The sequence below is a fragment of the Oncorhynchus mykiss genome, chromosome 2 (genome assembly GCF_057628025.1).
Source record: "Oncorhynchus mykiss isolate SJ-2025 chromosome 2, ASM5762802v1, whole genome shotgun sequence".
Classification (NCBI taxonomy): domain Eukaryota; kingdom Metazoa; phylum Chordata; class Actinopteri; order Salmoniformes; family Salmonidae; genus Oncorhynchus; species Oncorhynchus mykiss.
The window spans coordinates 82,393,031-82,405,146 of NC_143023.1; the positions used below are offsets into that span (position 1 = coordinate 82,393,031).

The 12,116-nt window shown below is 41.2% G+C and overlaps 1 protein-coding gene across 2 annotated transcripts in view; it reads right to left on the reverse strand.

Annotated features, from left to right (window-relative positions):
- The window catches only part of LOC110497694 (inositol 1,4,5-trisphosphate-gated calcium channel ITPR2), a 165,865-nt gene that overhangs the window by 48,349 nt on the left and 105,400 nt on the right, over positions 1–12,116 (reverse strand). For both annotated transcript variants that reach the window (XM_036956603.2, XM_036956593.2), the window contains exons 46-50: positions 5,664–5,789; positions 4,699–4,891; positions 4,474–4,599; positions 528–703; positions 223–387 (exon numbers count right to left, since the gene is read on the reverse strand). In XM_036956603.2, coding sequence (XP_036812498.2) covers positions 223–387; positions 528–703; positions 4,474–4,599; positions 4,699–4,891; positions 5,664–5,789 — 786 coding nt within the window. The remainder of the gene's footprint in view (positions 1–222; positions 388–527; positions 704–4,473; positions 4,600–4,698; positions 4,892–5,663; positions 5,790–12,116) is intronic.

A 12,116-nucleotide genomic window follows, 5' to 3' on the forward strand; every position in this document is an offset into this window, starting at 1 on the left:
CCACCTGCCGGGATCACATGGCACCAAGAAAGGTCCAGACTTAATCACTGTTAAAAGTCCATTTGATGTTTTCCGCATGATAACCAAGTACTTTCAAGTTAAATTAATCCACTTCATTCAATTGAATGGATATTTTAAATGATAAATGAGCAATAATAATATAAAGTTCTTGTATTTTTTTAAGTTAAATGGTGAAGTGTTGCAGAGATTGTTTCCACTAACCAGGAAGCTGTAGAAGAACTCATGGACAAAGAGGCCCAGCATACAGACGATGATGTAGCCCACGTGGTAGAGGAAGGGCATGTCCATGACCACTGCCTTGTAGCCCCGCGTGAATGTCCCCTGGTTGCCCACGAAGCTCACCAGGAACACTATCTTATTTAGGAGCTGGAGAGAGGAGAGGAAAGAGGACTGAAAGATGGCTTCAATAGAAGATGATGCTGAAATTACAAAACAGGAGTTCTTAGTATTACACTGTACATTTTACTTAAAACTATTTTGTCTGTATTTGACTTTGCTGTACTTACATTGGCGGCCCCCAGTAGCAGCAGGGTCGGGCCCAGGCCCAGTGTGTAAATAGAGCGCAGTATGACAGAGACCAGGAAGGGCCGGACACTCCCTGGTTTGGGCAGGATGAAGAGCATGGCGGTGCACACCACCAACGCCACCCACAGCAGGATGGACACAAAGGGGGGCAGGATGCCTGGGGACGGAGTAAACAAACAAACAAACAACAAATACAGATGAAGACATTCACACTGTTCAGAGATTTGGCATTTGAAGCCTTTGGGTTCATGTATTATGCAACAGAGCAGAGTGCTTCATCATAGCCTAGTCCCAGATCTGTTTGTGCCGTATTGCCAGTTGGGGACAAGCCTATAGCTAAGTGACAACTGCCAACTGGCAAGACCGCACAAACAGATCTGGGACCAGACTAGCACTTGGCACAACACTCTAGGTTCTCTGCCTTTCGAGAGCCAGTCACAACAGGCAACAGTGGGGAATGTCAAACAATGGCCCAAAGGGAAGACTGGTGATATCCAAACCACTGACCGCGTGCATCTCATAAACACTGTTGCCTTAGCACATGAACCAACATTTACTGTGATTTTCACGCACATGATCATGCAGAATTCGCCATACAAGATTGGGACTTTCCTTCTGTGCTTAACTTTTTGATCATGATCTACCTTTAGATTTCTCTATTACTATCATGAAATGAGAAGTAATGTTTCCATGCAGGGCTAACAGGCCAGAAGTTTGAGGATTTGCTGACCACCACGGACGAGCTCACTCTCCCTGCCTGTTTCATTACACTACAGTCAGACCCGGCTGCAGACAATGATCAGCTGGGGGGAAATCTGATTTTCACAATTTGATGCAATATTAAGCAAAAAGGCACGAGGAGCCCTTAGCCGTGGTATATTCGCCATATACCACAAACCCTAGAGGTGCCTTATTGCTATTATAAAATGGTTACCAACCAAAATAAATATTTTGTCATACCCGTGGTCTGAAATACCACGGCTGTCAGCCAAATAAGCATTCAGGGTTCGAACCACCCAGTTTATAATTATATATGCAACAAATTTTCCACCAACAGGTTTCTGTGCCAATGCACCACACACAACCAATAATCAACACAACTGCATACCGATTAACGACTTCGAGCGCTTATCATAATGGTTTGCGTTTTCAACAACACAATCAAGTAGCGAATCGAAATCTAAAAAAAAAATCTAAATGCATCCCTCCCTACTCAGCATCGATTGTTTGGTTTGACAATCTCCAAATGTCATTACTATTTTTGGTGTTTCTCTTTCCATTAATCGAATGGCAGTTGCACAGTTTGGATGTTGGAATTATAGTAGAGTGGATGAACATGCACAGATAGCCTTCAGGAGACTTTAAGTAGTATAATCAGATTAAAATATTGTGACTAATGCCACACACAAAAGGTAATACATTTAAAAAGTTAAATGACAAATATTTAGGCTATATTGAAGCGTTAGGGTCTAGATCGAGGAATGGCTGCTCGTGTTAAGCTTTCCTGAATAACTGGGCCTGCTGGGAGCATAGGCCTGTGGCCAGGATGACTTGGATAATGATGATCGGCAACAGACAGCGCTCCAGTATCAGAAGTAAAAATACAGCCAGACTGGCCTGCTACTGTGCCTTTCTGTAAACTGTTGAGAGTAGACCCACTACTATTCCAAATGGAATGAATGGAATCAAACATTCAAATAACAGTGTTTTTGCGCCATTATTCACATGACATTTTCACTGCAGTTTACAGCCTAGAGTAGAATTGTGATCACGAGAAAAAAATTATGCAATTATCCATTGGATTGTGGTGTTGTAGGCTAGTCTAGGTAGGATCATTTTATTGTCCCTAAAACAAGATCAATAGGGGAGCTTTTTGAGCTGCGTGTCGTCGCTGTTCTTTCATTTACAATGAAGCACCTGGCCTCCACTGCCTATCAGTTATTCCTCTATCTTGTAGATTTATATAGAAAATTGTGACTCGTTTCAGGAAACTATGCGTAAGTCGTGCTTCACTACTTCACAGGACAGTCATTTGAACAAAACCTTTTTTTAAATTTTATTAAAATGTGTTTTTTTTTGTGGCAGAATTGCCTTGTGAACTTTCATGTGCCTTAATAACAAACTTGTATGCCATCTGTAAAATTGTTAAATTACGAGCCTAGTTGGTTTAGCCATGGAAAAAATACCGAAATCTTCCTGCAAGCCATGACTGGCTAAGATAATGAGTGGGCTGGACATGCCGATAGAGGAGTTCGGATTGGTCTGCCATGTAGCATGCTTCGGTTTATAATATGAGCTGTATGTGTTGTAATAAATGTAATACTTTCTAACACAGCTTTTTTTTTTAAAGATCTCACGTAGTAGAACTGCATAAAGTGTTGCTCTCCACTTTCTGAAGGACTGAGTTTTGAAATTATGGAATTCGAGTATGATAGCTAAGGAGATGGAGAGAATTCTGGTGTTTGACTGCAAATATGCAGATGGAGTCGAAAAGAGAACACACAGAAGGCTCCGGTTTTAAATATTTCACATTACTCATTTTGTCAGAAAGTAATTTTCATTTCAAGTTAAAGTGTACTGTTAACTAACTAGCTAAAGTTAATAGGCTGGCTAGCTAGCTAACGTTGTGTGTATGATCTGTGTAGTAATATTATTCATATCTCAGAGCCATTTGGATTTCTAGTTTAAGCCTAATGTTATCTAGCTAACATTGAACCTGTTTGGTTAGCTACCTTCAGATTCATGCTGGGTAGTAACGTTATGAGTTGGGATTATGGGTCATTGTTTAGCTAGCTAGATACATGTCTAAACAAAAGACTGCACCATGCAAGTAACTATTTCTATAGAATGTTTATGTTGTCACTTCAACAACTTTCGATAGACATAGCTGGTAAATTCGCTCAGAATAACTGACAAATTTACGAATGCTCAACACACGTTGAATATGGTTGGTGTCAAAAAAAAACTTAATTACATTATTGCCAGCAGCACAGTTGCAGTCACCAATGTTCTGGATGACATAAAAACAGCCTAACCAGCTCTGTTAGAGCGAGTAAAATGGTCAGAGTGAGCTGTTCTCTCATTTGGGTCTGGAAGTAGCTAGCAAGCTAGCCAACATTAGCCAGTTAGCTTGGGTGCTTGACTGCTGCTGTTCGGTCAGAATGCTCAGATCAATCCTACTTTTCAGCCAGAGCGTTCAGTGTGCTCTGAATTTTTCAAATGGCCAATCTGGCAACGCTCTGAGCTTTCGAACACCCAGAGCACACTCAGACACTCCAGATTAAATTTACAAACATCCGTAGTATAAACCAGCCTTTAGTCTTGAAAAACTTTGGTTGTTTAGTACATAGCCTCACATGTGAATCCTTAAAGAGATGGGTGGGGCTAAAGCTTAAAAGGGTGTGAACGATGCTGAATGGGTGCAGACAAAGAAGGGCTCTCCAGTAGTAGTACCAAAACATTCAAGGGCTATTTTTTCAAAAGTGAGGTTACAAGTTTATTAACTCTCAAAGCAGGATTACTTTCCCATTGTTCCTCAACTGTAGTGTATGATATACAATTTTATAGCTCAGAGTCTTGTTTATCCAATGTAAAAAACACAATTTCCAATTTTGCTACATAAAGACCGAATCGAGCCGGTCGGTCACAATTAAATTATTTTATGTTTGGTATGATTAACCAATTACAGGTCTAGACACAGGACACAGAATCCAACTACCACTATTGTCACTATGGATAAAGGGCAGGATAGACAGTCGACTGGTAGATTATATTGACCAGTGGTATAGTGAGTGTGCAGAAAAGCATAGTGCATAAGGGAAGTACAAAAATACCTTGAAAGGCGAGGCACATGCAAGCAGATGAGGACATTATATAACTGTCTCAAACTGTCTCTAATGAATAAGAACTTGCTGTAGGACATCTCACCTTCATCTCCGTCATCTCCAAAGGGGTAGAAGAGAGCCACGGCCACGTTGACTAGAACGGCTAGGTAGAAAGAGATGCTTCCCCAGAGAGAGATGTGCCGAGAGAACCAGAACAGAGCCAGGTTATCTATAGTGACACGGGACAACTGGTTAATGTCCCTGTATCACAATGTAGCCATTATTTCACCACCAGAATTGTTCATCAGTGTAAAACTTTTTATCTTACTGCGTATCTTCTTCTGCCAGCGCATCTCATTATAGAGGTCGTCAAACTGCGTGAAGAAATCGTTGACCTTGCTGCCCTGGTCATCCCTCTCGGTTGTAGTGAACACGCGCGTCTTGGACTCCTCTGTCAGGTACTCACAGATGTTGGGCACTGGAAACACTATCTGCTCCATGGTGCGGTCGTGACGCACAATCTGACGAAAGAACAAGAACAAAAGTAGCTGTACTTTCAGGGGTATATCTAATATATAATTGAAATGCATTCCAGGTGACTATGAAGCTGGTTTAGAGAATGCCAAGAGTGTGCAAAGCTGTCATCAAGACATCAAATAAAATGTAACCTTTATTTAACTAGGCAAGTCAGTTAAGAACAAATTCTTATTTTCAATGATGGTTAACTGCCTGTTCAGAGGCAGAACGACAGATGTGTACCCTTTCAGCTCGGGGATTTGAACTTGCAACCTTTCGGTTACTAGTCCAACGCTCTAACCACTAGGCTACCCTGCCGCCCCAGAATAGCCTAGTGAAGAAACTACGTGATTATATGTGTTATTTCATAGTTTTGATGTCTTCACTAATATTCTACATTGTATAAAATAGTAAAAATAAAGAAAAACCCTTGAGAGTAGCTGTGTCCAAACTTTTGACTGGTACTGTATATTTAAACAATAAGGCCAGAGGAGGTATGGAATATGGCCAATATACCACGGCTAAGGACTGCTCTTATTCACGGTGCAATGCAGTTTGCCTGGATACAGCCCTTGGCCATATACCACAAACCCCCAAGCAAAAAAAAGCGCAGAAGAGGCCTGTAGCTTTCCAGCGAGCAAAATTGGATGATTTGGTCACATTACAACCAAAAACTGGTTGAAATAAAAATCATGACATAATTTCAACCAGTTTTTGCCACTGGGTTGAGATAATAGGATGATGTGATTGGATGAAGACTGTCTGGGTGAGGTCTACCTCTATCTGAGCGGTGTGGTTGGCATAGTAACCAAGGGCGTCGCCTCCCTCCGTGTCATCATTCAGCAGCAGCCCCGCCGCTAGCGGCCTCAAGCTCTGCTGCAGGAACTTGCTGTGTCTGGCTAGCTGGAACACACAAAGTACAGCCAATCAGTCAACACTAGGTACTTCCACTATTACAGATATGTCATCGATAATAAAATGTGGAATGGGTTTGTAACCCAATCCATTTCAACTAGAGGTCGACCGATTAATCGGAATGGCCGATTAATTAGGGCCGATTTCAAGTTTTCATAACAATTGGAAATCGGTATTTAATTTTTTTTTTTTTTTTACACCTTTATTTAATCTTTATTTAACTAGGCAAGTCAGTTAAGAACACATTCTTATTTTCAATGACAGCCTAGGAACGGTGGGTTAACTGCCTCGTTCATGGGCAGAAAGACAGATTTTCACCTCGTCAGCTCGGGGGATTGCAACCTTACAGTTAACTAGTCCAACACAATAACGACCTGCCTCTCTCTCGTTGCACTCCACAAGGAGACTGCCTGTTACGCAAATGCAGTAAGCCAAGGTAAGTTGCTAGCTAGCATTAAACTTATCTTATAAAAAACAATCAATCAATCATAATCACTAGTTAACTACACATGGTTGATGATATTACTAGATATTATCTAGCGTGTCCTGTGTTGCATATAATCTGACTGAGCATATAAGCATCTAAGTATCCGACTGAGCGGTGGTAGGCAGAAGCAGGCTCGTAAACATTCATTCAAACAGCACTTTCGTGCGTTTTGCCAGCAGCTCTTCGTTGTGCGTCAAGCATTGCGCTGTTTAGGACTTCAAACCTATCAACTCCTGAGATGAGGCTGGTGTGACCGAAGTGAAATGGCTGGCTAGTTAGCGCTCGCTAATAGCATTTCAAACTTCACTCGCTCTGAGCCTTGGGGTGGTTGTTTCCCTTGCTCTGCATGGGTAACGCTGCTTCAATGTGGTGGCTGTTGTCGTTGTGTTGCTGGTGCGAGCCCAGGGAGGAGCGAGGAGAGGGATGGAGGCTATACTGTTACACTGGCAATACTAAAGTGCCTATAAGAACATCCAATAGTCAAAGGTTAATGAAATACAAATGGTATAGAGGGAAATAGTCCTATAATAACTATAACCTAAAACTTCTTACCTGGGAATATTGAAGACTCATGTAAAAAGGAACCACCAGCTTTCATATGGTCTCATGTTCTGAGCAAGGAACTGAAACGTTACCTTTCTTACGTAGCACATATTGCACTTTTACGTTCTTCTCCAACACTTTGTTTTTGCATTATTTAAACCAAATTGAACATGTTTCATTATCTAGTTGAGGCTAAATTGATTTTATTTATGTATTATATTAAGTTAAAATAAGTGTTAATTCAGTATTGTTGTAATTGTCATTATAACAAATACATTTAAAAAAATGTATTTATTACTATTTTATATATATATATTTTTTTTAAATCGGTATCGGCTTTTTTGGTCCTCCAATAATAGGTATCGGCGTTGAAAAATCATAATCGGTCAACCGATAAACATTCACATTTTAGTCATTTAGCAGATGCTGAGGAAGAGGTGCGAGAGGGGGGGGGGGGGGGGGGGTGCTGTGGGATTATTTAAGATACTATTTGAAGAGGTAGGGTTTCAGATGTTTTTCGATGATGGGCAGGAGCTTGTTACACAAACCAAAAAAAAGAGCTTTGACTGGGCTGAGCGTTAAGCCGCCCTCCTGTAGGTGTGGGAGGGCCAGGAGACCAGAGGTGGCAGAACGGAGTACTCAGGTTGGGGTGTAGGGTTTTAGCGCATAGCCTGTAATAAGTATATTGAGAGGATATGTATGTGTGTGTGTGTGACATGCACATGAGTGTGCATGGGCATGCTACTGCGGGAGAGTAACAAAGACAGTCTGATTGTCAAGGACAGACACATGAGGTGTAGAGAGACAGTCCTTACAATGAAACAGACCAGTGAGAGATCATTGCCATTCAGTGAGGCATTCTGATGTCAATCACCAAGCAGAGACATCATCCCCTAAACCATCTGCTCAATACCAAGTCTGTTGTTGACAATGTACTACTTCTCCTCTCTATCCAGTGATGAATGTCTGCCTGCCTATACCTCTTTCTGTGGTGATAAACATCAGCGAGGGAAACAAAATATACACTTGTTGGCGGACTCTTTCTTCCATCAGGTGAGATGGGGGTGATTCTCAGCTGACTATTTCAGACAGCACACAGCAAACTGGGAACATTCCCAGAACATAAGCTAAGAGCCCCATTAAGTTATAGATAAAACCCTATCTAACATTAGGATGATATCTTGAAAACACACACATATGTACAGTGCAATCAGAAATAATTCAGACCCCTTCGCTTTTTCCACATTTTGTTACAGCCTTACTCTAAAATGGAATGAATAAAATGTATTTCCTCCTCAATCTACACACAATACCCCAAAATGACAAAGCGAAAACCAGTTTAGACATGTTTGCAAATGTGTTACAAAAAGAAGAAGAATACCTTATTTACAAAAGTATTCAGACCCTTTGCAATGAGACTCGAAATTGGAGCTCAGGTGCATCCTGTTTCCATTGATCATCCTTGAGATGTTTCTACAACTTGATTGGAGTCCACCTGTGGGGAAATTCAATTGACTGGACATAACTTGGAAAGGCACCTGTCTATATAAGGTCCCACAGTTGACAGCGCATGTCAGAGCAAAAACCAAGCCATGAGGTTAAAGGAATTGTCCGTAGAGCTCCGAGACAGTATTGTGTCGAGGCACAGATCTGGGGAAGGGTACCAAACCATTTCTGCAGCATTGAAGGTCCCCAATAACACAGTGGCCTCCACTCTTAAATGGAAGAAGTTTGGAACCACCAAGACTCTTCCTAGAGCTGGCCCGCCCAGCCAATCAGAGCAAACAGGGGAAAAGGGACTTGGTCAGGGAGGTGACCAAGAACCCAATGGTCACTCTGGCAGAGCTCCAGAGCTCCTCTCTAGAGATGGGAGAAACTTCCAGAAGGACAACCATCTCTGCAGTACTCCACTAGTAAGGCCTTTATGGTACAGTGGCCAGACGGAAGTCAATCCTCAGTAAAAGGCACATGACAGGCCGCTTGGAGTTTGCTAAAAAGGCACCTTAAAGGATTCTCAGACCATGAGAAACAAGATTCTCTGGTCTGATGAAACCAAGATTGAACTCTTTGGTCTGAATGCCAAGCGTCACGTCTAGAGGAAACCTGGAAACATCATTAACTTCTTCTTTTAATTTTTGGATAAAAAAAAACGTTTTAAACAAGATATTTTGTCACGAAAGGATGCTCGACTATGCATATAATTGACAGCTTTGGAAAGAAAACACTGACGTTTCCAAATCTGCAAAAATATTATCTGTGAGTGCCACAGAACTGATGCTACAGGCGAAACCAAGATGAAATTTCAAACAGGAAACGCCCCAGATTTTGAATGCGCTTTGTTCCAATGTCTCCTTATATGGCTGTGAATGCGCAAGGAATGAGCCTACACTTTCTGTCGTTTCCCCAAGGTGTCTGCAGCATTGTGACGTATTTGTAGGCATATCATTGGAAGATTGACCATAAGAGACTACATTTACCAGGTGCTCCGCTTGGTGTCCTTCGTTGCAATTATTGCGTAATCTCCAGCTGCGTGTATTTTACCATTTGCTTCAGAGGAGAAACCAAACTGCCACGAATGACTTATCATCGAATAGATATGTGAAAAACACCTTGAGGATTGATTCTAAACAACGTTTGCCATGTTTCAGTCGATATTATGGAGTTAATTTGGAAAAAAGTTTGGCGTTGTAATGACTGAATTTTCTGGGTTTTTTCTTAGCCAAACGTGATGAACAAAACGGAGCGATTTCTCCTACACAAATAATATTTTTGGAAAAACTGAACATTTGCTATCTAACTGAGAGTCTCCTCATTGAAAACATCCGAAGTTCTTCAAAGGTAAATTATTTTATTTGAATGCTTTTCTTGTTTTTGTGAAAATGTTGCCTGCTGAATGCTAGGCTTAACGCTATGCTAGCTATCAATACTCTTACACAAATGCTTGTGTAGCTATGGTTGAAAAGCATATTTTGAAAATCTGAGATGACAGCGTTGTTAACAAAAGGCTAAGCTTGTGAGCCAATATATTTATTTCATTCCATTTGCGATTTTCATGAATAGTTAACGTTGCGTTATGGTAATGAGCTTGAGGCTATAATTACGCTCCCGGATACGGGATTGCTCGACGCAACAGGTTAAGGTGAAGCATGGTAGTGGCAGCTTCATGCTGTGGGGATGTTTTTCAGCGGCAGGGACTGGGAGACTAGTCATGGGTTGAGGGAAAGATGAACAGAGCAAAGTACAGAGAGATCGTTGATGAAAACCTGCTCCAGAGCGCTCAGGACCTCAGATTGGGGTGAAGATTCACCTTCCAACAGGACAACGACGCTAAGCACACAGCCAAGACAGCGCAGGAGTGACTTCGGGACAAGTCTCTGAATGTCCTCGAAAGGCCCAGCCAGAGCCAGGACTTGAACCCAATTGAACATCTCTGGAGAGTCCTGAAAATAAGTGTGCAGCGATGCTCCCCATCCAACTTGACAGAGCTTGAGAGGATCTGCAGAGAAGTATGGGAGAAACTCCACAAATGCAGGCGTGCCAAGCTTGAAGCCTCTTACGCAATAATATCTTACCCAATATATATTTATTGTATTTTACCTTCATTTAACGAGGCAGGTCAGTTAATAACAAATTCTTATTTACAATGATGGCCTACCAGGGAACAGTGGGTTAACTGCTCTGTTCAGGGGCTGAACGACAGATTTTTACCTTGTCAGCTCGGGTATTCGATCCAGCAACCTTTCGGTTACTGGCCCAGCGCTCTAGCTGCCGCCCCAAGAAGACTCAAGGCTGTAATCGCTTCTGAATATGCTTCAACAAAGTACAGAATACTTATGTAAATGTAATATTTTGGCTTTTTTCTACATTTTCTAACATTTCTAAAAACCTGTTTTTGCTTTGTCATTATGGGGTAATGTGTGTAGCTTGATGAGGACATTTTTATTTTTCATCCATTTTAGAATAAGGCTGTAGCATAACAAAATGTAGAAAAAGTAAATGGGTCTGAATACTTTCCAAATGCACTGTATTTGTTTATCTATGTATGTACAGTACCAGTGGTTGAGAGAATGCTAAGTGTGTGCAAAGCTGTCATCAAGGCAAAGTGTGGCTACTTTGAATAATCTCAAATATAAAATATATTTACACTTTTTTGGTTACCACATGATTCCATGTGTTATTTCATAGTTTTAATGTCTTCACTACTATTCTACAATGTAGAAAAATAGTAAAAATAAAGAAAAACCCTTGAATGAGGTAGATGTGTCCACATTTTTGACTGGTACTGTACATACATACATACATACAGTTGAAGTCGGAAGTTTACATACACTTAGGTTGGAGTGATTAAAACTCGTTTTTCTACCACTCCACACATTTCTTGTTAACAACTATAGTTTTGGCATGTCGGTTAGGACATCTACTTTGTGCATGACAAGTCATTATTCCAACAATTGTTTACAGACAGATTATTTCACTTATAATTCACTGTGTCACAATTCCAGTGGATCAGAAGTTTACATACACTATGTTGACTGTGCCTTTAAACAGCTTGGGAAATTACAGAAATTGATGTCATGGCTTTAGACACTTCTGATTGGCTAATTTACATAATTTGAGTCAATTGGAGGTGTACCTGTTGATGTATTTCAAGGCCTACCTTCAAACTCAGTGCCTCTTTGCTTGACATCATGGAAAAATCAAAAGAAATCAGACAAGACCTCAGAAAATAAATTGTAGACCACCACAAGTCTGGTTCATCATTGGGAGCAATTTCCAAATGCCTGAAGGTACCACGTTCATCTGTACAAACAATAGTACGCAAGGATAAACACCATGGAACCACGCATCCGTCATACCGCTCAGGAAGGAGATGTGTTCTGTCTCCTAGAGATGAACGTACTTTGGTGCGAAAAGTGCAAATCAATCCCAGAACAACAGCAAAGGACCATGTGAAGATGCTGGAGGAAACAGGTTCAAAAGTATCTATATCCACAGTAAAATGAGTCCTATATCGACATAACCTGAAAGGCCACTCAGCAAGTAAGAAACCACTGCTCCAAAACCGCCATAAAAAAGCCAGACTACAGTTTGCAACTGCACATGGGGACAAAGATCGTACTTTTTGGAGAAAAGTCCTCTGGTCTGATAAAACAAAAACAGAACTGTTTGGCCATAATGACCATCATTATGTTTGGAGGGAAAAGGGGGAGGCTTGCAAGCCGAAAAACACCATCCCAACTGTGAAGCACGGGGGTGGCAGCATCATGTTATTGGGGTGTTTTGCT